This window comes from Erpetoichthys calabaricus, chromosome 4 (assembly GCF_900747795.2).
Source record: "Erpetoichthys calabaricus chromosome 4, fErpCal1.3, whole genome shotgun sequence".
Lineage (NCBI taxonomy): Eukaryota > Metazoa > Chordata > Cladistia > Polypteriformes > Polypteridae > Erpetoichthys > Erpetoichthys calabaricus.
The window spans coordinates 204,807,482-204,823,888 of record NC_041397.2 but is presented as its reverse complement, the minus strand read 5'-3'; the positions used below and the strand labels follow the sequence as shown (position 1 = coordinate 204,823,888).

At 35.7% G+C, this 16,407-nt stretch overlaps 1 protein-coding gene across 2 annotated transcripts in view; it reads right to left on the bottom strand.

Moving 5' to 3' along the window:
- Positions 1 to 11,769: 11,769 nt before the first annotated feature.
- Positions 11,770 to 16,407, bottom strand: part of kcnj6 (potassium inwardly rectifying channel subfamily J member 6) — a 398,820-nt gene continuing 394,182 nt past the window's right edge. For both annotated transcript variants that reach the window (XM_051926843.1, XM_028800215.2), the window contains one exon: positions 11,770 to 13,457. In XM_051926843.1, the coding sequence (XP_051782803.1) occupies positions 13,117 to 13,457 (341 nt within the window). In that variant the 3' untranslated portion in view covers positions 11,770 to 13,116. The remainder of the gene's footprint in view (positions 13,458 to 16,407) is intronic.

The window sequence follows — 16,407 nt, the reverse complement described above, 5'->3', positions numbered from 1 at the left end:
AGCACCAATCTACACTTTACTCCTACGGGAGGCACTAATAGTTAAAATGCAGGCTTTTATCCACCTCTCATCTGTCTTGCCGTGTTTTTTGTGCCACTGGCCTCGCTCTTCAGAATGCCTTGTGCTCCCAGTACCCTGTCTGGTGGATGGATGATGTTCTGTTTGTGCTGATTTATATGGCCATTTTACAGAAATTACTCTCGAGACAGCTTTTTCTCTGCCACTCTCTTTGCCTGGTGGTGGGGCTGGGATATTTACAGTCCTTCAGCAGTACCACAAAGTTATTTCTAAAACAGTGCAGAGTTTTGCTAAACCATTTGATCGGGAGGATTACTTGGTGCTCTGCACTTACTGCATTTCTGAAAATACACAGAATTCTTTGTTGCATTACATTTTAGTTAGGAATGCTGTTTTTAAATAGGTTACAAACTTTTTGTTTCTTTCCTGAAGCCATTGTTTCCTCCTCAGACACAACTATTTTGTGTTTTTTGGTGCTGCGATGCAGTGACTCCTTATTAGTGATTTTGGAGATGTAACTCATTATGGCAATGGTTTAAAGTTCACGTCTTAGTATTTGAGTTTGCAGATAGAGCAAAACTTTGTGTCCTTTATTTGCATTTACGGTTGGATTCTTCAGTATTTAGACTTTAGGTTACTGGAATAATGACTACAACTTCTGGGTGCTATTTCTGGGTTTGGTGAAAGATCAAATGGACTTTTTCAGATGGCTTTCTTCAAACAGGCCTTTCCTTATGTTTGGAATAACAATTGTACGGTTGTTTCCTCAGATTGATAAGGTGCTCTTATTTTTTTCATGAATAGGCCCATTTTGCCTTAGATGACACTTCAGATTTGCAGCTTGTGATACATTTGTTTAGAGCTTACTGTTCTCTGAATTGTCCTTGAAAGTTACACTTATGTAGTACTTTTCTAACTACTCAAACCACTTTACATACAGTAGATAATAGGGAAACACTGCCACCACCAATGTGTAGTATCCACCTTGATAAGGTGAGGACAGCCATTTTTGGACCTGTACACTCATCAGACATTAGCTATTCGGTGGTAGTAGAGACAGGGGTTGATTCAGGGGCCAAAATGATCAAGATCAAGTTGGGCAATTAATCCAAGGTATCGGTATACACCCTACTCTTTTCAAAAGATGCCCAGGAATTTTTTATGACCACAGAGAATGAGGACCTCATCTGAAGGACGGTGCCAATTTTTAAGTCATAGTGTGCACTGGGGCATTGGGATCCGCACACAGACCATAGAGTGAGCACTCTGAGATGCCCTCACCAAAACCTCTTCCTGAAGCAACTCAAGTTTTCCTGATTAGTCTCCATCCAAGTACTGGCTGGGCCCAAACATGCTTAGCTTCAGGAGGGTTACCTGTTCTGAATTGCATGTGGTATGGCTATGCCTGATGCTTTACGGTCATCTGTGTTGTTCTGCTTTAAGCCTGGAGTCACAGCTTGTAGTACATATAGGAGTGACTGAGTGGGAAGTAGGAAATATGCCTCCGACATGAGAAAAAAAATCCATATTTGTACTATGAAGGGGGATTAGCTTTTGGCACTGAGCAAGGGTTAAAGGAAGACCTAAGGAATGTGGCAGCATCTACTGGTGTTTGAACCATTTTTGGCCAGTATTCCATTTTATTTTTTAAAGGATCCATCCATTGTCCAACCCGCTGAATCCGAACACAGGATCACGGGGGTCTGCCGGAGCCAATCCCAGCCAACACAGGGCACAAGGCAGGAACCAATCCGGGGCAGGGTGCCAACCCACCACAGGACACACACAAACACACCCACACACTAAGCACACACTAGGGCCAATCTAGAATCGCCAATCCACCTAACCTGCATGTCTTTGGACTGTGGGAGAAAACGGGGAGAACATGCAAACTCCACGCAGGGAGGACCCAGGAAACGAACCTGGGTCTCCTATCTGCGAGGCAGCAGCGCTACCACTGCGCCACCGTGCTGCCTTTTTAAAGGATTATTAATTAAAATACATTATATTTTGCTCTTTTGTATATGATTTATATTAGGTACACCAATATATTCAAAGAGGCTTTGCAGCAGGTCTATTAAATTAAAATTGGACAGAAGCAGTTCCAAATGAACTTTTAATTTAATTGAGTGGTAGTCAGTAAACGTACATTCACAAGGATTGTTGGAAGTCAGATAAAGGTTAGAGTATGTTGAAATCAACAAAATGAATTACCAAAATCTAAATAGTAAGCCAAAACAGACCAATGCCTAACAAATCCATAATTAATTCTTTTCTTTTTTGAAGAGCTATTGGACGACTTTTTTACTGAGACATAAGCTTTGAGATATTCCATATTTCAAACGTTTCCTTGATTTTACCAGAACTTTTATGCAGCGATGTGATGTCATCAAGCATCACACATGTTACCAGCAATGGGCACACATGGTGATACCATGTTAAATCATACACAAAATGGTAGCGGCCACGTTAAAAGAGCAAACAAAATGGTGCCTCAATGATACCACAAAAGTAAATTAAACAGCACAAATAACTAGATAAACAGTTCAAAAACTGAACAAAATGAACATGCACAAACATTAATGCATTCCTGGCGGTCCCCATCTTTGCCATCTGTGACATGATATCAACGATTTTATTTAAACGTGAGCCTTGTTTGTTTGACTCATCTTAACTTGGTCTCAAAGGGATGGCTCTCTGACGTCTACTAACAATTTTGACTAGGTTAAATTACTTCTTTGCCATTTTGATTTAAGGTAATAAATTTATTTTTCACCTTTGTACCGTAAATATGTTAAAAGTTGGCTTAAGAATTCTGCCACTCAAAGACCATCACAGCTCGGTCAAAGCTTTTTGCTACTTCTGAATGCTGGTTTGCTACTTTCTCCTAGAAATAGCCAGCAGCCACAATGAGAATACACTTCTTGCTAGTAAGGTGAACTCTACCTGAGGAGTGTCAGACTCAGGGCCCTTGGACATTTTTAAAGTAATTTGCTTCATCAATATTTAAAACACTTTACATTCACCCCAAAGTGACGAGTAATTTTAATGTTTTCTTAGTTTATAGATTGTATCCATATGCAAATGGAAACTGGACACTTGTAATGACCCAACAAGAAAAAATGAAAACAATGAGACACGGCACACTGCCATAAAGGACTTCAGTGTTTTAGCATGATGCTAAATGAAGAAGATGCAGCTTGACACAGGTAGCTTCTGCCAATCCGTTCATGTTTTAAAGCTACACAGATGTCAGACTTGCCACTCTGTGGCTTACTTGACTGTTGCCTCCATCCTACCAGACCACATTTGCATTTTCCTTGTGTTAATTATGAACACAGTCCACTTCTGACCAACCTTGACTGTAGTTGGTATGATCCGTCACCAGCATGTATAATGTGATGAAGTGCCACCAAATCGCAACCCACATTAATGCAGGTGTAAATGGTCGCACTTTGCATTAGCCAAAAATTCTTGTCTATGTCCAGACTGTCAATCTCACTTTACTTTATGTCCTGTACTTTTTTTCTCTCAATGCTAGTTTTAGTCGATGGCTGCTGGTAGCTTCCCTTTCCCACTGCAAAATCCAAGTAAAGTTGAAAAAGAAGGAAAGCAGTTTCAAGAGAGACGGAGCTTGGAATATAAGATTGTGATGAGCAGAGAGGTACCTGTGTCTTGTGTCTACATCTTGTTTGTAAAAAAAATGTAGCAGTGCTTGTTTGTTGATATATTCTGGCCTGTGTTGGGTACATAAAGTGTTATTTTTTTCCTTTTGAATTGAAAATGGGACTCTTGACCAATGAATGAGGGGAAGAGGTGGGTCTTCATCTCAAAACCTCAATCCAATGTGAACATGTTTCCTCTGCGTAAAATGCTGTGTTTTTCCAGAAGTATTTATTTAACAAATTTGCATAAAAATGTATAAATTGTGAACATACGCTTGGATAATTGAATGTGTGGATTATGTGACACAACTAATGTGAATTTTTTTTCATGGATGTTTATGTATTGTTTGCCACCAGATGGTGTGTTATTTCTGGTTTCCAGGAAAACATGAGATTAAATATTTTCTCTGCCATAACTACATATCACATGGAGTACAAAATATTTAAAAAAATATTATTTTTGGGTGGAGTATCCTTTAAAGCAGAAAACAAAACTAACAAATTCCTAAAAGAATTGTGGAGTTATGTTTAGATTTGCTAAAATATTTTTGAGAACTTTACATTTAGGCTATCGCATGTTCACCTTAGATCTGTATTATAATTAAAATCAGCTATATACTTGTAATATGTTATAGTTAAAATGCATGTAATACACGGATGGTAACACTGAATGGTAAAAACTGAAACTGGCACAACTACCACTATATAGCATCTGGCATGAATACCACCAGAAGTCTTGCACATTTTCAGGAGACATCTGTTGTACAACACACACATTTAGTCAGTTCCAGATTAACAAACACATCAGAGGAGTGACAGTCAACCCTACTGATAGCGATTTATGTTTTTTTGGCATCTGTTCCAAGTTTTCCATTCATCTGTCTGTTTTCTAAATTCATTTAATTCATTTGAGGCTTGCGGAGTGTCTGAGCCTGTTCTATCGTCATCAGGTGCAAGGCAGAACCAGCCTTGGAATGAATGCAAGTCCATGTTTGATAAACACATCTGCACTCACTCAAACAGAATATTTTGAATCATCATGTACACAGTGAAAATGACAAAAAGAGAATGTGCTAACTTGTCATCCAAGAACCAGTGAATCAGTAGTGCTAACCACTACACTACTGTGTCATGAAATTCTTAAGTCGGAAAATGTAAATCACATCTTAATTATGATCTATGATTTCTGAAACATTCTTCCAATTATAGAGTTGATAGGAAGGCATTAATCAATTCTTTAAATTTATGTGTGGAAGACAATGGCATCAAATGCTACATGATATATAATTGTTCACTGTTACATTTTTTAAACACAATACTACACATCTCAGTTTTCAAAGCACTCAGTTTTCACTGCTTCAACTGTGTGGGTTTTATTACCACATCAGCTCATGGAACACTCCTGCATTGGAGACTGAAGAATCAATATTTGGGATTACATTTTCACGAAAATGGATGCCCTTATGTTTTGTATGAAACAAATTAAATTAAAAATGAGCCCAGTGTACTGAGCTTTATGTATTGGCAAAATATATATTCCTATTTGTATTGATTTTCATTTCTGCATTCTCAAAAAAATTCTTTTGTCACCTTTGAAAAAATAAGCAACCATCCACCTAAACATATTACATTTTAGCTGTACCATTTTCATGTGTAACTTTCAGTTTTTTGATAAAGCGGATCTATTTTTGGAAGATTTGCACCGATCTTTTTTCTTCTGACTGTGTCCTTAGTCACTTGAAAATAAATAAAATTTGTTATTTTATCTATCCTCCAGCAGCCAGTATGTTGATCTAACCAGCAGCAAGGAAAATGGTGAAGTCTTAGTAGCCTGGTGTTGAATGTCTTTACAGCAGGGAGAATGGCAATGATGTGCTATAAGATTTAATAGACTTCCAAATGCGTGGATGAAGAAATGATACTCTTCACAATACGTTCGATCACAAAATGTGACAAAAACATGTTCTGCTATTCATTATTATTATTTCTGTACTAAGAAAACCACCATAGAAAAAGGGTGGACGGATGGAATTAAATATTACAATTTTGTTAATAATTGACTTGCTTGAATATCTTATTAGGAATCTGCTGTCAATTTGAGGTTACAGTATGTGTGAGTCTGCACTGTTGTTTTAAAATTCAAATCTATCTCGAGTTGTATTTTCCTATAAATCTCTAAATGGTGCCATCCCAAATAAAAATGTGAAAGAAGACAAACAGCAGTAGGATCTGAAAGCCTTGAATGAAGCTGTTTCTAAGAAAACCAGAAACCACAAACTTCATTCTCTTTTAGCCTCATTGGATTACCACACATCAACACAAATAAAAAAAAAGTAAACATAATTTTAAGGAAAAAGCAAACACTGAGCATGATTTGAATATGTACACAGTCAGCACCACTGAAGGCCTGTGGGGTCTTCCTCCCCAACACAAATTCTTAAAAATATATTTCTATACTGTTTATGTGTATACATTATTAATGCCTATATTTCATATAATAACACATTGCATAATGAAAATGAGCTAAAAAATGACAAAAAATGTAAAGATAAAAGGGAGGTGAGGTCTTGGGAAGACTTATTTAGCTCAACTCTTCTAATGGTGAGGTCAGTGGTCTAATATCTAACATTTTGTTTGCTGCAGAGGTTGCCAGGTTATTTTGGCTGCCAAGTCTCATGGCTACAATGTTACTGGTTGCTTACAGAGTAGTGTGGTTTCATCATTACCTGGCACAATTATGCATCTCTGGGTTGATTTAAGATCTGTAAAGACATGCCTAGTGCCAGTTAGAAAACATCGTTTTCCTCGGGTTTTGACCTTGTTTCTATTTAAGAACTCTTGTTTCCTGCTCAAGCCTCTAAACACAATCGATGCATTCATATTTTACTCTCTGTTTTAGACCTTTGCCTGCCCCCAAATATTCTGTTTTCTCACCACTTATGCCTTCATCTTTGTCTCACAATTTTTTTTCCAAAATGCCCTGCAGTGAAATCATTATTGAGTTTTTATGTCTATATATTTTTTGGATTTTTTAATGTTGTTTTATTTTATGATATTGTGTTGCCCTGAACAGTATATTCTGTGCAGTTTATTGGGTTTTCGGTATGCTGGCTTACGTATGTTTGACAGACACAGCTTCTGCTTGCCTTTGGGCTTGTTGAGTCCCAGTGTTACATTGTGCAGAATGAAGTTCTTCTGTTTGTTCTAATGTGTTGCGCATGTACTTATAGGCATATTTGTTTAAAATTGAAGATACTGGAGGGTTTATTTGAATTTTAATTACACGTCACCTTTTCACCTCATGAAAACCCAACACCTTTCTGTTAAATTTGTTATGGTGCCAATCCTGGATGCATATTTTAGGAAACTACACCATTCCATGTCAATTTTCACTTCAGTTGTTTTGTCCCGGGTCCCTGACAGCCTTCCATGGGAAGAATTGTGAAACATGAAACTGTAGTTATATATTATTATTATTTTTGTTGTTATAGTCTCACAATTAGGTTAACATTTTTTCATTATTAAGGAAGCAATGCTCTAAGTGTACAAAAATCTTAATGCTTTTTTTGTTCTTTATTTCACCTTATACAATTTCTTGCATTAGGAATTTGTTAGTTTTCGCATACCCCATGGGGTCAGAGCGCAGGGTCAGCCATTGTACAGCGCCCCTGGAGCAATTGAAGGTTAAGGGCCTTGCTCAAGGGCCCAGCAGAGTAGGATCTCTTTTGGCAGTGACGGGGATTCGAACCGGCAACCTTCAGGATACCAGTGCAGATCCTTAGCCTCAGAGCCACCACTCCACCCAATGCTTTCAGGCATTGGTCTAAAGAAAAGTAAAAAAAAATTCTGGAAAATTACTGGAATATAAAGATCAGTATTTGACAGGATAAACAGAGTTTAAGAGTTGAGTACCTTAACGTGACATAATCCTCTGAAAGATCTACATGGATGAACACCGTAATGAACTTCTTTCTAGCTCAATATCAAAGGTGTCACACTCATTGATGAAAATTACAGGATTTTTTTGAGCATTCTGCTCACTCCAATCTTAAAGGGGGGGACGTCAACTTGATTGGTAACTCTAAAAAGTTGGTTTGTGACTGTGCCCTGCAATGGACTGATGCCACATCTAATACCAGCTGCTGATGCTGGTGAAAGGAAGCCAGCTCCATGTGACAGTTACTTGGATCAAGTGAGTTCACAAAATGGGTGGCTGGATGATCATCTTCAGTCTGGGTCACAACTGTTAGGTGCCATGACTTCAACGACAAAAGAGTGTCACACAATAGAGCAACCTCGGCAGACTATGCAATCGCTGACTTGTTGTACGAATGTTAGTATGTGTGATACAGGTTAGAAAATGAATGGCTGAAACATTTTTGCACTTTACATTTCTGTACATGTTAATGTATTGTTTTATGTAGGAGTTTGCGCACTCCAGGTTTTAGAACATTAGATTGACTTTGATGAGGATGCCCCATTCAGGCCAGCAAGCTTCCCTATTTGATTTGTCTTATACATGCATTATAGACAAATACAATTACAAATTTACTGAAGGTGTAATATCCCCTCCAAACAATGGCTAATTTTAGTATTTCTAACATTTCATCTACATGTTGTTAGATGTGTTTTGTTTTTGTTACAAAAGAAGACTGCGTGCCCGTGGACATCACTTGAATCAAAAATATGACTTAAGGCCGGACACTTCTGCAAAACTGTTAGTACATAATGAGAAGTAAGGACCATGCAAGTCCATGTGTTTATGTACAGATTAATTTAAGAGTTCTTGGAATGATGAGCGAGCTATTTATGCAAATGTTCAAATTGAAGGCAATTTCTGGTCCTTAGAAACTGATAAATCTACCTGCCGTACTTCTAAAAATCAAACATTCAATATATACAATACATATCTGAATATCAAATTTAGGGCCACTCCGTAGGAAAAATAGAATAACAAAAATATAAGAAATATACAATAGAAATTCTACTTTTATTAAATGCTTAGCATTATATATTATCCAATATATGTATATAACTTATTTTAATTTGGTATTTTTGTTCCAAAATCAAACAGCGCAGCCTGTGATGGCAGCAGGTTTCTACCTCCTGAGAAAGCTTTTTAAATTATTTTTAAGTTATATACATTTGAAACAATGTCCCTCAAATTACTACCATAATGGATTGTCAGAAAAGAAAGTTAAAAAAATGGTAACCCTAAAGTTCGTGGGTATGTGACACTGATGAAAGAAAAGAAGTAAGTCCTCTCATAAGAGAACAACAACAAATGATGTGATTGGGATGCTTAATGGCACACTTGGTTCACACGGAATGAAACGTTAAAAAAAACATTTATTCAGCCAAATTTTGCAGGTATTTGTCAATGCTGTTCTCAATGAACTGAACCACTGGAAAGCTTTTGGACAGTGCAGTGTTATCTTGTTTCTTCACATAAAAAAATTCTCTTTTTTGTGTTTTCTAGATGGGAGTACAAATACATGTAATGCAATCCAAAAAATGCAATCCTGACAGAAGTATCTTACTGTCTGACCTTACTGTTATGTTTCGTTGTACATTTTTAGTCAAACATTTCTGTTTTTTAAATATGCCACAATACATTTTGCAACTGAATTTTCATGTACTCAAAATTAGAACATATATTTTTTTTTTATCCGTGGTAAAACCAATAAAACTACAGATACAGTATATTCCCGTATGTACGAATTGTGTTGTGTTTTTGAACTAACTACTTATTGTATTTTTCTGTGTTGCTGCTTGTTATTTTGTAACCTCACTTCACTTTCATTTATTTGAGGGTCTTCGTGGCAACATGTTGGAGAAGTCGGACCAGGCCATCCACTCCTCAGCTACTTCTTCCAGGTTTTCCTGGGAAATTCACGGATGTCTGGAAGTTATTTGGGAGATGCAGTATAATCCGTCCAGCGGATTGGCTTTTTCTCTGAGTTTCTCACCCTGTTAATGAGAGTGAGCCTAGAAACCCTAAGCAATGCAACATCATTTCACCTGCAACTTGCAATCTCATTCTTTCAGTCATTGTCCAGTGCTTGTGACTGTAGATGAGGATGGAGATAGGGATGTAGACTGACTTTTAAATTAAAAACTTTGCTCAAGTACTACTCAAGTACCACCGTGGCCCAGTCAATAAAATAGCACTAATTCTTTGGTCAATCTCACAATCAATTCCACCATCAATTATGACTAAGATCCTGAGGTACTTGGACTCCATTTTGGGTAGCTGCTCACTCCCTACCTGAAGACAAGAAGACAGTTTTTTTTTTTCCATAAGAGGATCAGAACTTAATGTTTAGAACTTTTGGTTCATTTCCCAACCTTATCATACTGAATTGTGAACCAATCCAGTGACCCCTGGAGATCACAATTTGATGAGACAAAGAGGATGGCATTATCTGCAAACAGCAGAGATGCAATCCTTAGGTTTTCACAAGGGGTATTTTACCCCAATGCTTTGAAACATGCATTGGTTAACAATAAGAAATGAATTACAGTCTAACCAGCATTGAGTAATGTTGAACTTTTCCTCTCTGCTCCACAAATACTTTTTTTCCTGTTAATCATCGTTCATCTGATGTGAGTTGTGTATTCTTAATTCTGCAGTCTGAGTGGCAGCATCCATTACTGTATGTCAGGCTTATTAACCTCTCTTCTTTGTGTGGAAGATGCCATTACAACTTTAGATACCTTAAATTATTTTTTAATTCTCTCTATTATAACTTAAGATACTCTGGTGCATTTTAAGCCTTTTTTAGTCCACTTTGCCTTATTATTTGTTTAAAAATGCACTATACAAATATAGCATTAATATTCATGATAAAGTATGATTTTTTTCACTTTATGGAGCATTTATTAAAAGTCTTTGAAAAAAAAAGTAGATGAATGGAAGTGTACTGTTCTAGCGGGTCATAAATGTAAAGTATACTGTCTGGAATAGAGCTTTGTTAGGTTTACATGGACCTGCTTGACAAACTAACATTGAGATTGACTTATTGTGGTCACTTTTATTGGAGCTACAAGCAAGAATTAGTTGACCTAATGTAAACTATTTGTCTTTGTTGCTCTTAAGAGCTAATCTGCAAATGTGTGTATAGAAAGCTCTTTATATATTATAACTTAATTGGCATGTGCCTTAATACAATTCAGCTTAAAAAATCATTATTAGTATATTTCAGTTAATTTTAATTAGGTATAGTTACAAAAAATGTATTGTCACATGTGTAGTATGCTAATGTCTCTTACAGGATGGATCTTAAGGGTATACCAGAAAGGGTTGGAGGTAGCACCACTCCCATCCATTTTCATTTTCTGCACATACAAATCTGGAAGAAGACTCTGAACTTTTAACTGCACCCTCAGCTCACAATGCAAAAAATGAGTGTCATTTGTCTGTCTGGCAGCAGGAGATTGTGGAAGTTACTTCTGGCATTTATTTTGCCATCTGCACTCTTCCTTTTTAGCCTAACTATAGCTAATGAACACGGCTTACCTGGGTACCTCATTCCTTTTTCAGGTTTAATTATTATAACATATGCATACATTATAAACTACAGTATATATATGTTTCTATTTCTGATGAAAAATTTGCGTTTCAAATTAATAATGGGCTTGCTAATAGGAGTGCACAGTAGGTTACAACAGGATTAATGACTAATTGGATCATAAAAGTTGTGAGAAGCTGTTCGCCTTTATAAATGTCAATTTTTGGTAAGTTCTCAACAACCTGTGAGGTGATCATTTTCTTGTTACAGTGAAAATAAAAAATGTTCCTACTTATCAATGATCATAAAAAATGGTTTTCTGTAAAGGTTTGCTTATCAATGGTTTCTTCTTCAGAAACACATTTAATTGCATCTATTAATAGCATTTGGAATTGGAGTTAAGATATCTTGTTAATAAATCTCCATCTGCACAAATGTTGATGTCTGGCAGAATGATCTCATTTTCATTAAATGAAGATTAAAAAGTAAAATACGTTTTTGATTAAATAATATTTTAATATGTCATATGTATCTATAAAACAAACTTGCAAATATCACACATCATTCACTTTTCTCTTTGAATCCCTCTCCATAATATAAATGCTGCAGATTACCAAATGTACATATTTCTTTTATGCTCCTTAGCATAATATTGCTCATGTGTATAGAAAATATGTCACCAAAAAACAAAGAATCTAATTAAAATTCCCTGTTCATAATAAACCCTTCATTATGAAATGTCATATAAAAAGTATAATAGAAATCAAGGTCGTTATCAATTGTCAGTTGCTTTCTTTATTTGTGTAAACAAAGAAAGCAAGTTTTTAGAATTTTATCTATTGACCTGCTTCCTTGAAATGTTTAGAATGTTGCCCAAACCACAGTGGTTATTTTATGTAGTTATATTGGGATGTAAAGAAATCTCTGCAAAATAGCACTGGAAAGTGACACAGGCTTTTTTTTTTTTGTTTTGCATATCCACACTGCCTCCTTTACTCTATGTGAACAACCTAAATTAGAAACAAGAGAAACCTTTTGCACAACATGCAGACATAAATGCAAGACACAAGGCGAAAACATTGATTCCCACAGCCAGATCAGAAAACTCTGATAAAGTCTGTGAAAACTCTTAAGTTAACTCTGAAAAAGGATAAACTTAAGTTAGCATAAATAAATCAATAAATACATACAAACAAAATGTCAGAAACATAACCCAGAAACAATCCTTGGATGGACACATTAAGACACAAACAGCCCAGGGCCAGGCATACTTTGAAAAATTCTGTATCAGAAACATTGGGAATAAAATCCCCAATAAGCAATCTAGTCTATCGTTTTTGCATTCAGTACTTCAGAAAAATCAAGATTCTAACCTATTGTATATTACGTACATAGGATATATACACTATATAGCATTTTTTTTTACTACAGTACTTTTGTACATGCTTGGTTTGTATTCTCTAATGTAAATAAAGCTAAAATGTTACATAAGGCATATGTACATTGTTTTTCAGATTAAACAACCATTAGCCACACATTCGTACTCTTCAGCATCCCCTTGGTCAATTGCCAAGAAAACTCATTAATATATGTATATACAAAAATTACAAATGCAAATGCCCAGTTACATATATATATATATATATATATATATATATATATATATATATATATATATCAACTCATTATTATTTAATATTTAGAAACAATCTCATTAAAAATACATGCTCTTGTCCAGCAGCTATCAGTAATACTGTACATTATCCCCTTTAACCAGTTCTCTTGATTGCTTATTATAGGTTGAACAGCTTAAAAGAAGAGTAAAACTGAAATGTATGAACTACTTTTTATAGTTCTAGAAAATCGATTTACTTCTGCAGTGAAACCAAGCATACACACTGCCTTAAGCCTATTCTGCAGGTCTACACCTTTGATTCATTCTCCATTCTCTCGACATCTCCGTTCCGCTCAGTCTGCTCTTTGTTATTGCGGCTTGTCCCTTTATCCTTTTCTTCCTCAGTCTCTAGCTCTGCGTGCTGATTTAGCTTGCTAGCTACTGACCAGCTGAGAGGCAGCCCTTCTCGGGCAGTCATCTCCATCAGCTCGTGGGCACTGCAGGTCGGTGTGTTTGTCTCATAGGTTTCATGGAAACTGTTGTAATCCACCTCGTAAAAACCATCTTCCAGGGTAAGAACAGGTGTAAAGCGGTGGCCCCAGAGGATCTCACTCGTCACATAGGAACTTCTGGCTTGACAAGTCATTCCTAAATAGAAAAGAAAGAAACATAAACAGATCAGCAGTGGGTTCATGGACTTTATTGTACGTGTATAAATTAATGAGTATCCTTTATTCCAAGCTAAGCAAAAGCCGACAGCATTCTTTTAGATTTACTTCTTTTTTCTCTTAACATTACAACAACCTTTGTATTATGATTACCCAATTTAATGTAAAGGGATGCAAGAACCTGCATTTGAGACATCAGATCTTCAAATACTTATAATGAATTGTAGGATATCTTGAAGTAAATTCGACCATATTTTAAAGTAGTGATCCCATCCACACATCAAGTTTCTGATCCCAGTTTTTTTTAATTCATCATATCACAGAGGAAATTAGCCATTCTAAGCAGGACAGAGTACAAGATAGGAACCAAACCAGCCTAGAAATACCCAGTACATGGAGGACACCCACAATCTTCCAGACAAGACCAATTTAGAACTAAGGAAAAACCCTTGAAAGCCCCGAGAAACATCTAATTGGACAGGAGCAGAATGTGTAAACGTCACAAATCCAAAGAGTCAAATTCCTGCCGAATAAAAGTGATTCTGATTTGCATAGTGAGTGATCTGGGACCACTGATATGGCAGTGTTTAACCAGCTGTGCCATGCCATCTTGTTTTAAAACATATGTTATAAAATAATGCTTTAAGCATTAAATGTGTCTTAAATGTGCACCAGCACTGTGACACCCTCTGCTTTCCATAAATAAGAAATATGGTTGACATATCTTGAAAATGATTTTAAATACAGTGTAGCTCATTTATAATTAATTATATTACTTCTCTTTGGTGCCCAGACTCTTGTCAAAACTTGTCAGCATTGTTAGGAATTATTCCTTTTTTTCCTATTGAATTTATTAAAATCAAATAACATTCCATACAAACAAGTCAAGGTTTACAAAACTAGGTTCGAAATAAATCAACCCTCACTCCTTGGAATTACTCCTTTTTTATAGGCAATTGTGTATCAAAGTAAATGATCCAGTGCTTTTTTTCAGAATCTGAATTAATTTGTGGCATTTTTGTGACCCAACTTGGCCACCATTTTTTTTTTTTTTTTGCATATATGTCATTATTTTAGGCACCCGATGGTTGACATGGGTGTGTGCACAGAACTAATAAAAGGTCTTCTGGGGTAACCCTTCTCTATCTGAGCTGTGGAAAAAAAAGAAAAAAAAAACTTTTTCTACTGCTTACTAAAAACTTTGTGCTTCATTCTTTTGTGTATCGACCTTTCACCTTTGTCCTTGACTTAGTATTTGATCTGTGTTTTTGGCCTTGACGCACAGATTTTTTTTTACCTATTAGTTTTGACCCATTCTGTTTTTACATCCTTTTTTTGGTTACTCCAAATATTACAATTTGGACTTTTTGCATTTGTAATACTATATGTGCCTTCCACGTCTTAGAGAGCAGAAACAGGGACAAAGTAAAATGTACAATCTAAAATATACAATATCCAAAATCCTTAAGCACTTAACAAAATTGAAAATGCAATTTTTCCTCTAAGAGGTTAGCATGCCTTAATCTTCTTTACACATGTCTAACAACCATCCATACTTAAGTCCCTGTTAGAATCACAGCCTGAATTTCACTCAAATGGTGCTATGCAAGCTGCATTTTGAAGGCATGCATTGATAAATAAGTGGACCGTGGACTACAAAACACACACACAAGAATATTTTAGTAAGCAAAGTAAAGACAATATGTGTTTAATAATTAGGACCAGGAGATAAACACAATCTGAACATGTCAAGAACAAAGCCAGACAAATCAAACCTATTAGAAGGACTAAAGTAAACTTGCAAAAACCAATAACAGAAGAAAAGAAAATATATACAAGGAAAGGATTTTTATGCACACATTTAAGGTTTGTATGATATGGAAGAAATATCCATGGCAACCTAAATGTGTTTGTTCGGATGATGTCACAAACGTCACACTTCTCAGAGAATTGTGGGAGGCAATCACCATGGTAACTCATGATGCTGAAGTTCCAAAATGGAGGTGCCCAAAACAAATTAAACTTGTCATCATAACGGTAATAATTTTCAACTTTTTAAAATCATCTTCAAATAGGTAATTATTGTCATTTTTAGAATTACTGACCCTATACCCCCCAGGTAGACATACTGTATACTTTGTCCAAATATGCTCAAAGGTGACCTGAAAAAAATTAATAAAAAAAAACACAGATCATAACAAGGAGTATAACCTTTATCATAACACAGAAATATATTGTAAAACCATTTTACATCAATTCATAACTTCTAAAAATATAAAAAGTAAAAAAAAAACAATACAGGGTTTAAATGTACTTTGGTGCTGATTGGATATTCATAGTTAAAAAAAACAAAAACTTAAACAGAAGATATTTCTATGTTCATAAAGCCTGATATCTCTGCATTTGGGTCTCATAGAAGGCAATGTGTTCCACAGAGGTGCTCTGACAATGAGCAGAAACTTATCTACCACATTTATGGAGACAGTCAAAGTCACTAATGTATCCAAAGCAGAAAGCCATAAAATCCAATAACCAAAAAAATATTAAAGGGTAAAAACTTTTGACAGTGTTTTACTTTATTCTTCTGTTCCCAGACACATTAGGCCACGTTATTAAGCATTTTGATCTGAGTTAGTATTGCATTCAAAACATCTAAAATACTTCATCATATTCTTAGATGTTTGATTTCAACAAATAAGCATTTGTTTTGATGACTTATGCCATGGAAAAATATGCATGCAGTGAATAGTTCACAATTTGCAAATGTATTATATTGCTTTTTATTTGTACAGATTTTCCAACTGGATAATGAGTTGATTTATGCAGCACTTTACAGTGGCTTACATAAGGAAAGACACAATAAGCAGGGAGGCCTCTGTGTAAGTGTGTAAGGTTTACTTTGAGTGTATTAGCATAAGATTATGCAAACT